The sequence below is a fragment of the Aspergillus karnatakaensis genome (assembly GCF_047715665.1).
Source record: "Aspergillus karnatakaensis strain CBS 102800 unplaced genomic scaffold BJY04scaffold_1, whole genome shotgun sequence".
NCBI lineage: Eukaryota > Fungi > Ascomycota > Eurotiomycetes > Eurotiales > Aspergillaceae > Aspergillus > Aspergillus karnatakaensis.
This window is the reverse complement of record NW_027395713.1, coordinates 619,966-634,300: the sequence shown is the minus strand read 5'-3', so window position 1 is coordinate 634,300 and position 14,335 is coordinate 619,966. Positions and strand designations below refer to the sequence as shown.

The following is a 14,335-nucleotide window of genomic DNA, read 5'->3' as shown; positions in this document are numbered from 1 at the left end:
CCAATGACACCCCTGATGCTAAGGGCAGCTAATGCGCTGTGACGTTCGCCGGGCACCACGACTCCACGAGGCTAGCCTAGGTCTAGGAGGGAAGGTGGTGTTATTTACATTTTGCCCGATACGGAGTTTTTACTCACAGAGCAGCTGGAGCTGGGCATAGTTAGATAAGGATAGTTAGGGTAGGCTCAGCCGAGCTGAGTCTTTCAAGACCTCTAGGTGTTCAACTCCAACAACAATAATAACGCACCACCACCGCCAATACCAACCTACAACCTGCATTTCTGCCAATTGTGGTTTTGGACATATATTATAGCACCGTTACATACACCTGTTAGACAATCCACGACTGTCGGCCACCGCACCACTCACAGTCGAGATCTCCTACTCTAAGTTGGGGTCAGTGCGACTTTCCTGCAGTGCTTATCTCTGTCCAATCGACGCAGCGCCTGAGCCCTGTTTTGGGGGCCCGGGGCCGCTTGGGGTTGGTTTTTTGTTCGGCTGGGTCGGTAAGACTGGGAAATCAGGTGGGAGAGGAGTGAGATGGAGTGGGTGTGCACGGGGATGAGGTGTTCATCGGGGTGGGACGATATGGGGCTGGTGCTGGCGTGATGCGCTCTTTTGGGGGTTGTGCAGAAGGGAGTGTTCTGTCTGCTGGTCTACTTGCTATATAGGACGAGATACATGGTGTCTAAGCGCGAGGAGGGTGAGGTAAGGTGAAGGTTGAGCGGTTGGGTATATATTGTTGGCATCTTGGGTAACTAACCAACCCAGGTGCTAGGGTATCTAGTAAGCGTACAGTAATGTATGTATGGACATGAAGTATGGGGTGTGTATAGAAAACAGCGTGATCATGTTCGTTAAGATGAGCGGGATGGTTGGAAGCCTATAAGTCAAACAAATTAAAACGTTTCACTTCGGAAGTTTCTGTGGTGAGGGACCTTACGTTCTTCGTCTATTATCGTTTTCTCTTTCCAGCTTTCCTCAACCCATTCCACCTTGACGATATGGGGAAGCTTCTTCCTGCTCGAGAGCGTTTTGCGGATTTTTGAGACCTCGGAGGGCGCGGTATCCGGGCCAACGATAACATGCGTGATAGACGAATCCTTCAGCGAGCTTGTTACACTTGCACCCGCAAACCTGGCGATGTTTCTGGCGAGGTGGACCTCATGTGATTGAGCTGGCTGATCATTTTCTGGGAGCATATCGTCGTCTTCGCTGTCCTTGGGGAAGCATAAAGTGAGTCCCTTGAATAACCACCCAGATGGCGCGGACCAGCCGGAGCTGATTTGTTCTTGGATTCGCTCTGTAAGTTTCTCAATGGCGTCGGGGCTGCTGGTTTTATTGTCTTTGTTCTTGTTCATTTGTTCCAGAAGCTTTGAGGGGTCAGTGGTCGTGTTGGCAGTGGCTAAGGCAGTACCTACATCGCGCAGCTCTTCAACCGTGGTATTACGGGCATAGCTGTCATTGTATGAGTCGAGGTTCGATGCTATTTCCTCTTCCTTATCTTTAGTTGTGAAGAACATATGCCTGTATCAAGTCAATGATCCCATCCATCTATCATGATGTCTTTCCAGATCGTATCTATACCTAGGTTCAAGGGGAAGAAGCAGATCTGGAAGACCAGCGTCAACCTCGTTTTGCTGGATGCAGTCAAGTACCCACGACGGCCGGATAATATCGACCTCGCCGCTCTTCTGTAGAGAGGCTGCTTTCACGTTCCCTGCCATCATGTTAATGAAGGTATACGTAAGATCTCCACTGGAAGCTTACTCCTATCTGCAATGCATATGGTGTTTGGAGCAGCATTGTTTGTCTGAAAGAGTTTCCCTCCATTTGCCTTCACGAGGCTCTCTATTTCAGCCTTGGTCTTCTTCACGTGTGTAGTCGCGTCAGTTAAGACGACTGCAATCAAGTTAGCCTCGCTTCTGGGTTGATCAAAAAAACAGTTGCTTACAGAAATTTAAACCCTCAAAGATTTTCCCCGATGGACCGGCATATTTGGCTTCTTGACCGTCATCATACCCGGCTATGGCGAGCGGTTTCTTAGTCGTTCTCTTCACTTTCTTCTTGCGAAAGTTCTCAACATTGAACTCCTTGTCTCGGTGTTCCTGCTCTACATTGGACTTTAGATCCATAAACTCTTGCACAGATAAGGCACTCTTCCAGTCTTTATCCATGCGTAGTCGTTTGAACCGAGGAAATCGAAGCGTCAAGCCAATTCGGAACTGGTCACTAACTGACACAGAAGCTGCCTTGACGCAGATAACAACCGAGTTCTCAGGCTTGATCCACATATCTGGCCGCTCATACTGAGCATCACTACCTGCAAGCTCGATGTATGTCGTCGGCGGCTTCTTGGGGTTCCACTCCGTCCATTTGCCGTCGGTATGATGGCGAATATTCGCATAGTCGGCAGCAGTGAAACCTCCACCAACTTTGCAGAAAGAGTAGCACTTCGTTGGGTTTGATCCTTGCGAGGACTGGTTTTCGTCAACTCTCAAGCCACATAAGAAGCTAGAAAGGTTGCCGCCTCGATGTCCAGACCCGTAGTATCCACCAATAACAATAAGATCGAGAGACTCCCCGAACTCAGTCATATACTCAGGCTTCACCTTCATCCAGTCATCATGCCGTTCGTTTAATCGATACAGTGACCTTGGGTTTTTGAGGACCAACCCTTCAGAAGCTTCAGCAACGACGTTCCTGAGCGAGGCCTCTACTTCCTCTTTTGTCGTAGCTTCTTCAAACGCATGTATCTCAAAACGTCGGTGTACCGGCTGAATGACTTTCTGGAGGGCATTACGACGATCACGGAGTGTGTACTTTGTCAAATCTCGACCATTGAGGTAGAGGATATCGAAGACGCGTAGTAAAGGGTGGATCCCTTTCTGAAAGGGATTCCGTTGTTCGGACAGAGCAGCTGTCTTCAGTGTACCGAAGGGTTCCGGAGCGTCCTGTTCAGTATTCCAGGTAATCATCTCGCCGTCCAGTATCAGGTTATCGACGCCGTCAGCAAACGCATCCTTTAGATGACGGGTCAATGATCCAGCCTCATCGTGTGTCCCATTCCCATAGAGATACGTATAGTCTTTGGCTTTCCGTGACCAGAACCTGAACCTCTTCCCTCCTGGCGCAGACGCATCAGACACCATATGGAGCTGCATCCGCTCTCCATCCAGTTTTTCCTCGATCCAGAACACAGGATCTTCTTCTGTTGGCTTCATACGGCCGATCATACGGTCTAGTGACTGTATCTGAAACTGAGCGAGCTGCGGCTGGAAACACTGCATCAGCGAAACACCTCGATCTTCGGCGTCAAGTCGAAGGTTAGGGTCGTGAAGCTCCCAACAAACACGCCGTAGACTACTCGAGATACTGTAGAGGCTTTCTGCATCAGGGTGCCAGACATCGAAAAACGTCCGCTCCGTCGCTCCAACTTTCATCTGTCGAAGAATGATCCGGATTAACCACATGAGCTCCTCGGGGTTCATTCGCCTGTAGAATTCCGCAAGAATAGGTAGCTGCTGATCCTCCTTGGAGGCAGAGGAAAGCTGGTCAAGTTTCTCATTGACCTCATCAATCAGCATATTTCCGACCTCCGTGCGCATCGGCCGCTTCGAGATAATATCATAGCATCTCCCCGCAAAATCACCTGCCATACTTGAAGTCGTGGATTGACCGGGAAGCTTCCAATTCAACAAATTAAATCCGTCCTCAGAATTTTTGTCGATCTTCATTATCTTGACGAACATTTTCCCAATGACTTTCTCCTTCATCCCGTACATTGCCCGATCGCGGTCCTTGTCTGGAAGAATCAATCGGAACGCAGGATATATGTCATCACCGACTTCTTTCCTCCATCTTGATATAAAGCGCTCTATCACGTCGCGTCGCCTTTCTAGGGGATTGAGGTTTGCGGCTGATTGGCCGTGTGGTCCGGCCTTTCGGCGACTCGCTGGCGGTCCTGCGGGCTTCTTTTTGATTTCACTGAGCGGGCGAAAGAGGGTTTGAAAGAGGGTGTGAAAAGGCAACGATGAAGATGTATTTCGAGGACGGTTAGGATACCTACTCACACAGAGTAAAATGTTAGTTCACTTGACCGAAGAAGTAGAAGGGATGAGTTCGTTTACTTTTCATCGAGATCGGACTCTTCTTCCGCTACTGGGTGGCTAGCACTATCGCGCATCTCTTCGTCAGGATCCATTGCCGTTTGCTCGTCAATTCGAATGACTCTTCTAGAGTATAAGTGAGAGTGGTTTTCTTCAATGTTTGGACGGTTTCCAGCCGGCTGGCTTTAAATTGAGCTTCCCCATGGCTTAGGTACCTTTACTGAAGCGGAGAACAAAGCTAGGCAGCGTTCTAGGCTCCAACTGCAATCGATAAGAAAGAACATGTGACATGACATCACATGTCAGGGACCGTGGACGGGCAGCTTCGACATGGATTCTGTGAGGAAATTTGTTAATTAGGTACGGGAATCAATAGTGGTCGTACAGCTACAAAAGATGTTATATATACATGTGCGAGATGGGTGATAGACCGTCCGCTGCCGAAAGCAACAACTATACCAGCTCAACAAGCTTCATCAAAGTCATCATGAACTCTTTAGCTATACCCCAGGAATGAAGGCCTGAAAGGGTTTCACAGCCAACACGCAGAATCTGCTCAGGTCCACGGGAGGCACAGATGTCGCCTACGTTCGTCAACATTCCCTTCATCATCTGGCCTTCGCGAACAAAAGACTGAACGAGCTCATCCGAGCATGGCTGGTCAAGGTTGATCACGGACGGTTCAGTGGTCGAATCGCGTCGGGTGGTTGTGAGGTCCGGAGATGCCTGCTTATAACACAAGCCGTATGCCCAGAGAGTAAGAATCGCTAGATATGTGGCTACCGGTTCATGAAAAGCATTCGTGGAGAATTTGCGAACATGATAAAGCACTGAGCCGGCATGGATGACAGCTAGCCGGGCCTTATATTGATCATGCTTGATCCACCGCAAGACATAATGCCACTCGATCACTTGCTGGCGGTCTTCCCAATTGACTTTCTGCGTTGCCAGAAGGTTTACGAGAAGCCGGATTTCCCGGAATGGGGCAAGGAGAATTATGCGAGCTGTATGAAGATGTAATATTGTCGGATGTTCATGACCGTTCGCTTTGGCTATAGTGCCATTCGCGGTCCAATGGAGTATATCCAGGCAGTCGCATGCGCTGTTGCGCCATTTCGAGTACGACGGAATTCCAGGTAGCCAAACTGACCCCGACGGGATGGCCAATTTTCGGGACTGCTTTTTCGCCGTCGGGCTCCAGAATGAAAGCGGGCGGCGAAAGTAGTCGCCAACCTCCCACATCCGGTGATATAGTGCGTGAATAAGCAATATGTGGCTGAGCTCGCCTATGTCGGGTATAAGTCTTTTTTCAATGTACAATGTTAAGATAGCATCATAGAGTGATATTGTTTCCTGGCCTGTAGAAGGCAAATTAGTTGGGGAGACCCTGTATAAGAGGAAGAAGTTGTACCTGAAATTTCCTCGCGAAGCCCTGTCCAGATACGGAAGGAAGCTGCCTGCCAGATTTTCTCATTACAAGGAAGTGGCGCCTGCCCGTCATCGAGAGAAAAGTGTGGTTTAGTGTCAAACTGATATGCGGCTGTACAGTCAACGAGCTAACAGCGTGGTTAGTGTGCATTCGATCGTACAGGGTTAGAGATATCATACCCATATCAGGTAGCCAGTCCGTCTTCGAGTCTCTTCTTCAACCCAGAGGATCCATTGCTGCTCCGGTGACACCTCGTCGAGCGATGTCCTTGAACTATCTGTGCGGCATAGCAGCTTCTCGCGGGTCGCCAGGTGAGTGAGATCACTCAAATCGCCAAGTGCTAGGAGCTTGCTACTCTCACTGCTTCCGTGAAGTCTGCCAATGCAATTCAGCAGCATTGCCTGGATGAACCAAAGCGGAGGATGGCTGGGCTGATTCTTCTCTTTCTGTAATGATAATTAGGATGCGCAAGGGTATGTACAGGTAGTTCGGCTGTCTCTCACCTCAACACAGAGAGCCCGGCGCAGAAACTCGTGAAAGCCCATGGCCGTTCCGTTTTGTTCACAGAAACTGGCAGAATGGCTGCCAATTGCAGCCAAAGACAATGTAACTATCCAGTGGCACCTATTCGGATTGAAGGTGGGCGCGTGGAATATCGGATATAGAGGATGGCTAAAGTGAAAATAGTGGTTCAGAAAGTTGGATAGCCCACGTGCGTCTGGAAAATTATCGGTTTCGAATTTGGGGTAGAGAAAGTTATCCGTACAGCATAGCTGTGTGAAAGCATCGTGTATTTGGTCGTAAATTATAGGTTCAAGGGCGCAGTCCACGAGGGTATCTGGGACGGGGTCTATCTGCGCTTCATGCGATGGCGGAAATCCAAAACGAGGCCTCGAATTGCTATTCTGGAATTTCAGAAAAATATCGAGCGACTCTACGTTTTGCGTGGCCCACAGCGACTGCTTTCGCCTGTGTTTGGCGACCCTTTCGCAAGGTTCATCGCCGTTATAGTCAGTGGGACGTTTAGAGGGCCCTGATTGCGATGGTTGACGCAACGCTCGAGAAAAGTGTCCTGGGCTTTCAACATCGCCTATCAGCGAGGTAGTGCCGGATGGGGTCTGTGAAAAGCTACCGGATATAGAAGACCCGTGTGGCTCCGTATTGATTACTGGAGGAAGCCACGTCGTCTGATTCAAAGTAGCATCAAATACACCGGCTTGGAAGGGGTGCTGGGACGGCCCAGATGTCAGACCTTGCCCAGCAGCCGATTCGAGGAACAAGTCACTAGATAGCCAGTTGATGGTAGGGGCTGTAGGTTGGCCCAAAAGAGACGGAGAAAAATCAAGTTGCAGGTGTTGACCTTCCGAGTCCTGCATTCCAGGAACCAAGCTGGAAGGTCCAGTGACTTCGGGTCGTCGCCTATCAACTGGATAGCTAAGCTGTCTCTGATCGACTGCTACAGTAGTCTGAGTCTGGGGCTGAGTTGCTTGGGAGTAAAGTTGATGATTCATTCCATTGAATGAGGGAATTGGGCGAGGAATTGCCTCTGGCGCACCGAAGGCATCTGAGCGACCTAATGATGGGCTCGTGAGGTGTAATTCACCTCCGCTTTCCAAGGGGTTTTGTGTAAGAACATGGCTTCCGGCGCCAGTCATATCGTCAGGGGAGGTTGTAGATGGGTTATGTGATCCCGCCAATTGTAGCTGAAACTGACCCATCTGATACCCTGGCCGAAGGACGTGGTTTCCACTGTCTTCGGTCTGAGATGCATCCATGTCCTGCCCCGAGAATGAATGGGTGACTTGTCTGGGCATCGGGGCTTCTTGATCAAGTGATAAAGTTTCGGTTGCTCCTTTTTGGATCTTGGCCTTGGACCGTCGCTCGGTTGGATACTGGCACTGAAGAGACCTATTCTCGCAGCGAGTACACGGTATACCACCACTGCAGCGTACCCTTGCAGTCGCGCATTTGAAGCAGGCTCGAAACGTCTTGACGGTGATACGATGAGTGCGATCTTTCCCCCCATCAGTGCCTATAGTGTGGTGACTCAGTTCATGGCGATGGAGTGTATCACTAACGATATTAGCTGGATGAAACCACAATGCCGTTGTAGTAGGTATTAGACATGGTGGTATTATAGAATGCGAAAACGTACGTTCTAGAGAAATGACGACCGCACTGGACACACTCAAACGGCTTCTCTTTTGTGTGGCTGCGGAAATGGCGCTTCAAGTGCTCGGGTCTCCTAAACGTGCTCTGGCAAATCGAGCACTTGGTTTGACCGGTGGCTGACGAGCTGTCCTCCACTTCACGATCATTGTTTGCGCCATCACTCTTAGCTATCGATTCAGTTTCCTGGATGTCTAGAGCTTCTGTATGCGACTGTTATTCCTGCAATATTCTAATAATGGCCGAGACGCGGGGGAGCGGAGTAGGAAAAGCAAGAGGACTGGAATAGGTATACCTTGGCCGGTATCGCTCTTTTCCGGGGACATGGCGATTCATGAGCGGGTTCGGGGCGCAACATTTACTCAATGTCGGCAGGAGGAGAGCATTGTCGCATGGCATCAGGACAAAAGTTCGAGGGTGGCATCGCGAAAGAAGTGCCGATTCTCGAAGGAAAGCTAGCCGTGTGAAAGTGGGCCGATCACACACTTTGAACCTCTGAAGAGGACCAGGCGATATTAAGGCATGGCTTTAAGAGTCGGGGAAGAAGCGGGGGAACAGCCTTGGATGGTTAGTCTGCCATGGCCTGCCAGGGAAAAGGAAGTTAGTTTACTACTACTCACTTCTCTTCAAGACTTGACTGACGACTGGCTGCTGCTGCTCGGTTAAATGATACGTACCGGTAAAAATAGATTGGATTGGCTTGCTCAATCGCATCGATGACATACCTCTCCAGAAATGTTCTAATAATGCTCGACAAATGCTTTGTTCATGTTTCAGACACGAAGCCTGAGATGAAGGATTCTTGGCCGGAAAACCGGGGCTGACAGGAGCCTCATTTCGATGCCAGATTAATCTCTTCTTCTTCGATATATCTTCCTTCTTGAACTATTTTTCATTATTTCTCTCAAGTGCACAACATTAACCGTTCTCACCGACCATGGTCCAGCAGTAAGATTGAGCTTGGTGACCTTGGTCCCTCCCGAATGGCCAGAGCAGCTTCGACCCCCTCGCGGGATCGCCGACTTCCTCCCCGCAATAATGCGAACGCCAACTCCTCCCCAACTGCTGCAGCTCTGCAAGGGGCTCTTCTCGCTTTTAACCATGCAACACCCCCCAGGACAAGCCCCGCTCTGAAAATGGCAGATCGCTCACAAGTCTCGCTTCTTGATTCCGACCCTGACCCTCCACCAGAACTGCCGGAGCCTGGTTCGATCAGGGACAAGATCGCCCTCTTCAGCGCGAATTCAACCGCCAACGGCCTTAGCGATCGACCCAAGACTGCCACTGAAAGTCTACCAGATATATCTCGGCAAAAGAGTCCCCAGCAGCTTGCAGCTGAGATAGCGGTAGGAAACTCACCCGCGCCGAGCAGCAAACCTACACCGGTCGAGGTGCACAGAGCTCAGTCGCACCGAAACGAAACATCACCTAATCGCGATCTGCCATCACCAATCCCGATTCGAAGAACGGTAGTCAGTCCTCGCTTATTGGAGCCGAGCTCAAATGGTCTTCACGGAACATCACTCCCAAATTCGCAGTCCGAACTGAGGCCTGTTTCTCCCAGAGTTCCGACCTCACCCCGGCCACGGATAACAAAACCGCGTCCTGCCCCGCCTGTACCTCGAAAACCGTCCCCTGTCTTCCACGAACCTATACCTAACGAGCACAACTCTGAGCCTTCTCTACTCCCCTCCTTCCCCCTTCGCTCCAAAGCTTCTGCTTCTACCCTTTCTTCGGAACGAGGCCCTCCGCTTCCACCACGGCGAGCCGCAACTCTTCCAGTCAAAGATGCGCAAGAACAGCAGCTCATCTCAGGGCGCACCAAATCACCAGCATGGCCGTCAAGCCCAAGCACCGTATCGATATACAGCCAGTCGCAGAATCCAAGTAGCTCGAGCATGATTGACAATCTCACCGACGTGAGTAAAGACGGACCTTCAGACGCAGTCGCCGCTTCATCACTGGCCTCGAATCGGGCACGGCAGGCGAGGAAGCCTTCACCGCCGCCTCCTCCCCCGCAACGTAGGCGAAGATCCCGATCCCGATCCCTACTACATTTACAGCATCAGGCCAAAAAGGATCGCGCTCCTAGCCCAAGCCCAGGAAGTCTTCAAAAGACCCTCCGGACACAAGCCAAATCAGACGGTGAAGATGAGTCGCGGTATCGCCGCCAGCATAGGAACCGCATAATCAATAAACACCCGCATAAGCACCAAGAAGGTGATCGCAGAAGATGGCGAAGTGAAGTTACTGAGAAAGAACGCAAGAGATATGAAGGTGTCTGGGCGGCGAATAAAGGCTTGCTTATACCTACCAACCAGGTATTTACCAGAAGGGCCCCAGCACAAGAAGTTCCGCCAGATATGTATCCTCCAGCCGCCCTTGAAATGGTTGTGAACTTGGTGGTTCAAGATATTTGGTCTAGAAGCCGGCTTCCGGCTCACGTCCTAGAGCAGATCTGGGATTTGGTTGATAGGCAGAAGATTGGCCTACTTACCAGACCGGAATTTGTTGTAGGAATGTGGTTGATTGACCAGCAACTGAGAGGGCACAAGCTTCCGGCTGAGGTTCCTGACAGCGTCTGGGCCAGTGTTGTGCGTGTACCCGGTATATCTCTGGATGATCTTCAATATGCAAAGTAATAGAGAACCTACCAATAGATTAATAGTTACGTATTGAGCCTAAGTGTAGCCCTGGTATATACCTAGGAACCATCGAGGTCGGTCACTATAACTGATCACGTGGACATTTGTACAAGAACGGAAAGAGGGCCCCAAGCCCGAAACCTGGGAAGGCGCGACCCAGCGCCCGGCAGAGCGAACACCGGTAGAGGGAGTCGGCAACAAGTAGTAGTGATTCTCTTGCACTCTGCTCTGTCTTCATTTTGCGTCAACAACCGCATTGTGCAATATCGACTCATCCTCTCACAGGCTATGCATGATCTTCGCGACTATTATGTGACCAAGCTGCTGGAGTCTCGATCTCTTCTTCAGATGAACGCCCATTGGGCTGTTCCTACCAGAACCAAATCCCGAGCTGGGTGTTCGGGATTTGAATCGCACGGCAACAATGGAATGGATGATTAAGCCCCCCATCTGATTCCCCAGCGACTAACGGGCGATCCGGGCTCTATATCAGACCACTCTCTCGGGTTTTGATTGTTTTTGAGTTCGGTATTCCCCGTGGCTGAGACGGCGGGTATCTCGATTAACTATCGCTCACTGTTTTGTGCCCAGAGCGATGCGCATTCCGGGAGACTTGGGTCGTGGACCGTGGTAGCAAAGCTTTCTGCAAGGCTGAATGACCGACTTGACAGCGCCGCCGCCTGGAACGTACTCTGACTACATACTTCGACCGATGAATTGGTCCGATTTCATCATGGTTTTGGACCACTTTGGACACCAAGTGAACAGTAATAGTGTCCCAACAGTTACACAGCCTTTGTCCTCGAGGCCCCGCAAGAAATTTGCGAAGCCTCCAGTCAAGTCGGCTTGTCTAGCCTGGTAAGGACCGCCATAGATCCGATTTCCATAGACATGATTTTCCTCCCTTCTGCGGGAAGAAAAGTCTGTCTTGAGCACATACTCATCCTGCTAGCTCTTTTTATAGAACCCACTAACCAATCAACTAGTCGCGCTTCGAGGACACGTTGTGATGGGCAGGAGCCCTGCCTCAACGTAGGTATCCCTCTTCCATATCTTCTCCAGTCCTCTTGACGCGTTATGCGATGTGGATACCCATCAATTAACCATCTGTTTAGTGTCTCGGCAAGAAAAGAAAATGTGTTTATGTGGCGAGTAAGCGTGGAGGCCCAAGGAAGAAAAAGAAGCCCTCAGTGCCCGTAGAAGGGACTGTCCAGCGAGACGATGTTGAGAATACGGCCATCACGTCTGTAACCCCCGAATTCGAGGAGTGTACGTATGGAAGGCCGCCTTTTCTTTGAGGCAAAGAGAGAGTGCCGTATCAGCTAACATTGATGATAGCAACGCTGTTTGGCCAAATCGATGTGCTTTCTGCCTCTGGTGCTGGACTTCGAAACTTGGACATGCATCCTGATGTCCAGCATATGTTTGCCGGTCTGCTTGATTCACCAAGTAATGGCAATGCTCATGTTCAAATGGAACCGACACCGTCGTCATCGAGTATGTCATCATCACAGACTGTGGTAAGGACATACGGCAGTGAACACGAAATGTCAGTTGCGAAAGCACCTTCGGTTCATGATAGTTATGCTAATTCTGAAACAGTCTCAATGCTTATTATGATTTCATCCATGACTATTTCCCAATACTTCCTCCAAGAGTGGCACCTGCCTCAGTTGATAAGCCCTTTGAGGGCGTCGGCTCCTTTTCAGAATTTCCGTCCGAGGAACCGATTATCGCCTATAAACCTCGTTCTCCACTAAGCCTGGCCATATCCGCTGTCTTAGCACTAATACCACACCCGAACGACTTGGACCCTACATCTGAGAGCTCCAGTCTTCGACGTCGAACATATGCGCAGGCTTTTACACAAATGGCTAACGCGAGTATCGAATCTGATTGCGAGCTCCATGCTTCGCCCGCGAACCCGTTTGAGAGCAATCGCCCAGTCATCAACCGAGGGCCTTTCCACCCGCGAGCTCCGGTAGAGCTTGAAAGTTTGCTTGCACTACTAGTGCTGTCCGTCTATGAATACACCCAGCGTGGAAATCTTCTGAAAATGAGATACCGCGCTGAGCAAGCGATGGCGATAGCTTTGGATATGTCTCTTCACAGTCTTGGTGAAGAATATGATGATTTGGCTGAGGCTCGAAGAAGAGCCTGGTGGATGACGGTAAAGTCATTGTACAGTTATATCGTGCCCTATTTGCTAACTACTTCACAATAGTATTATTGTGTACTCCAGGGTTCGATTGTTAGCACAACAGTGAGGTTTCCTAATCCCGGATGCTCTCTATGTGTTCTAGTTGAGGTTGGCTAATGCTCTCACTGCTAGGTTCTTCAAATCAAAGCAAACGATCCCCAGTTTGTTACTCCCTACCCTAGGTTCTCTGCCGATCCTGATGTAGGTTCATCCTAGGAAGTCGTCTCCGGAGCTCAAGATTGGTGTTAATGCTATCCGCAGGGCTGGTCGATTCTCATACAATCGCAACAACTACTGGTGGCTGCGACACAATTCGTTATAGACTTGAAACAGTGTCTCCCAACCAGTGTCAATATGCCATGTGTTTTTGAGACTATGCAACAGCTTGATACGTGGGCTAGCGCAATATTGGCGCAGTCAAGTCTCCCCGCTCTAGTCCCAAGGTCTGCTGACGGCCATGGTGTGACGGAGCATACTACGGCGCAGAGTGTCCGTGCCATCGCTCAGATCAAGCTGTCAAGGTCAGCCATTCCCAGTCGCCAGGAAACTTGTGCTAAGCTTTGTTGCAGCGCCCAAATCAAAATTCATCGATTCAGAGCATTTTCAGACATTCCGATTTTCCTTCAGAGGCATTGCGATCTTACTGCCGCTAACTCGACCAATCCAGCTTCAGGAAGTGCTGCGGATGGGTCAGAATCTCCGGGAGAGATAACCAATGTCGGCTGTTCTTGCAGTGGTTTGGAAAATTTTCAACAGTCCTCGAGCGGATACGCAACATCATCTACCTCCTCCACGTCGTCTGAATTCCAGACAATACCTCAGTATTCTTTCATCAGTGAATTCCCTTACACCAGCCAGCATTCCGCGAGGGTATGCCTCAGAGCTTCGTTATTGATCTCACGCATGTTTCAGAACCTGCCCATACCACAGCCGCTCAACGATGCCAGTAATTCGCCCCGAGTCTTGCAGTTTCTTCCACAAAACCAGTATCCTCGGACAATGCCGTCTTTCGCGTGTTGCATGATGCAAGGTAGCTATGCATTGTTGATGGTGTTCTATAAAATGAGCGTGGAGAACCACGTCCCGACAGAGATGGGGACCGGGCTTGACAGCCGGCCATCGGGTACATTGACTGACGAACTTCGTCAAGGACTTGAGCGGATAATAACCGCCGTGACCAACTACACAGTTGCATTTGAGGCATTAGACGGAATGAGAGGTGAGTGAGCCCTTTCGAGCTTAATCAAAATAAACTGACAGTGGATCTAGAGGACATCCAAGGTGCATATCATACGGCGTTCTTACAGGGGTAGCGGTGCCTTCCTCTGATTCTGCATATAGGCTAGGGTATACCTAGGGAGGCGGACAACGCGGGGATTTGGTAATGGTTGAAGCTGGGATAGCTTCTGCCAAAATCACACAATAACTCTTTTCTTTTTTGACGATATATACCCACTGATTATGACTACGTTAAGCGCAAAAATTACCCACTTGTCCACTGGATGGTGGGAAGCCTTGTGGAAGGCTTGATGGGCTACTTGTTCTAGCTAGATAACAATCTATGTGGACACTCTGCTGAGTGGACGCAACTTCTCTTCTCCTCAGATCAAAATACCGATGTCATCTGGTTGATTCGTGGATACAAGCACCGCGTGAGTTCTGAGCAGCCCGTTTCCTCCTGATAGCCCCGTGCGGCCATAAGAACTGCCGCAGAGTCGTGCTTCCCGGGTTAGGAAGCTACACTGCGTATTATAGTAACCACAAGCCATCGTTTCGCTTCCCC

General features: G+C 50.1%; 4 protein-coding genes across 4 annotated transcripts; 2 read left to right on the top strand and 2 right to left on the bottom strand.

The window, feature by feature from the left end:
* Positions 1–183: 183 nt before the first annotated feature.
* Positions 184–4,321, bottom strand: BJY04DRAFT_176003 (DNA ligase (ATP) DNL4). The gene is made up of 6 exons (XM_073709419.1): positions 4,131–4,321; positions 1,955–4,065; positions 1,771–1,902; positions 1,588–1,720; positions 1,422–1,527; positions 184–1,373 (listed from the first exon to the last, which is right to left on the bottom strand). The coding sequence occupies exons 1-6, from the start codon at positions 4,202–4,204 to the stop codon at positions 900–902; spliced, it is 3,030 nt and encodes a 1,009-aa protein (XP_073577278.1). The 5' UTR covers positions 4,205–4,321; the 3' UTR covers positions 184–899.
* Positions 4,322–4,417: 96 nt separating this feature from the next.
* BJY04DRAFT_2951 (putative C2H2 transcription factor) lies at positions 4,418–8,152 on the bottom strand. The gene is made up of 6 exons (XM_073720083.1): positions 8,003–8,152; positions 7,694–7,910; positions 6,042–7,611; positions 5,718–5,984; positions 5,521–5,665; positions 4,418–5,467 (listed from the first exon to the last, which is right to left on the bottom strand). The coding sequence occupies exons 1-6, from the start codon at positions 8,031–8,033 to the stop codon at positions 4,563–4,565; spliced, it is 3,135 nt and encodes a 1,044-aa protein (XP_073577277.1). The 5' UTR covers positions 8,034–8,152; the 3' UTR covers positions 4,418–4,562.
* Positions 8,153–8,818: 666 nt separating this feature from the next.
* On the top strand, positions 8,819–10,357 carry irs4. Its single transcript, XM_073709418.1, has one exon. The coding sequence runs from the start codon at positions 8,844–8,846 to the stop codon at positions 10,347–10,349; it is 1,506 nt and encodes a 501-aa protein (XP_073577276.1). The 5' UTR covers positions 8,819–8,843; the 3' UTR covers positions 10,350–10,357.
* Positions 10,358–10,900: 543 nt separating this feature from the next.
* Positions 10,901–14,009, top strand: BJY04DRAFT_2875 (uncharacterized protein). Its single transcript, XM_073720071.1, has 10 exons — positions 10,901–11,210; positions 11,339–11,384; positions 11,468–11,621; positions 11,691–11,901; positions 11,955–12,522; positions 12,577–12,615; positions 12,685–12,753; positions 12,814–13,073; positions 13,122–13,771; positions 13,822–14,009. Exons 1-10 carry the CDS (start codon positions 11,008–11,010, stop codon positions 13,863–13,865), a joined length of 2,244 nt encoding a protein of 747 aa, XP_073577275.1. The 5' UTR covers positions 10,901–11,007; the 3' UTR covers positions 13,866–14,009.
* Positions 14,010–14,335: the final 326 nt, after the last annotated feature.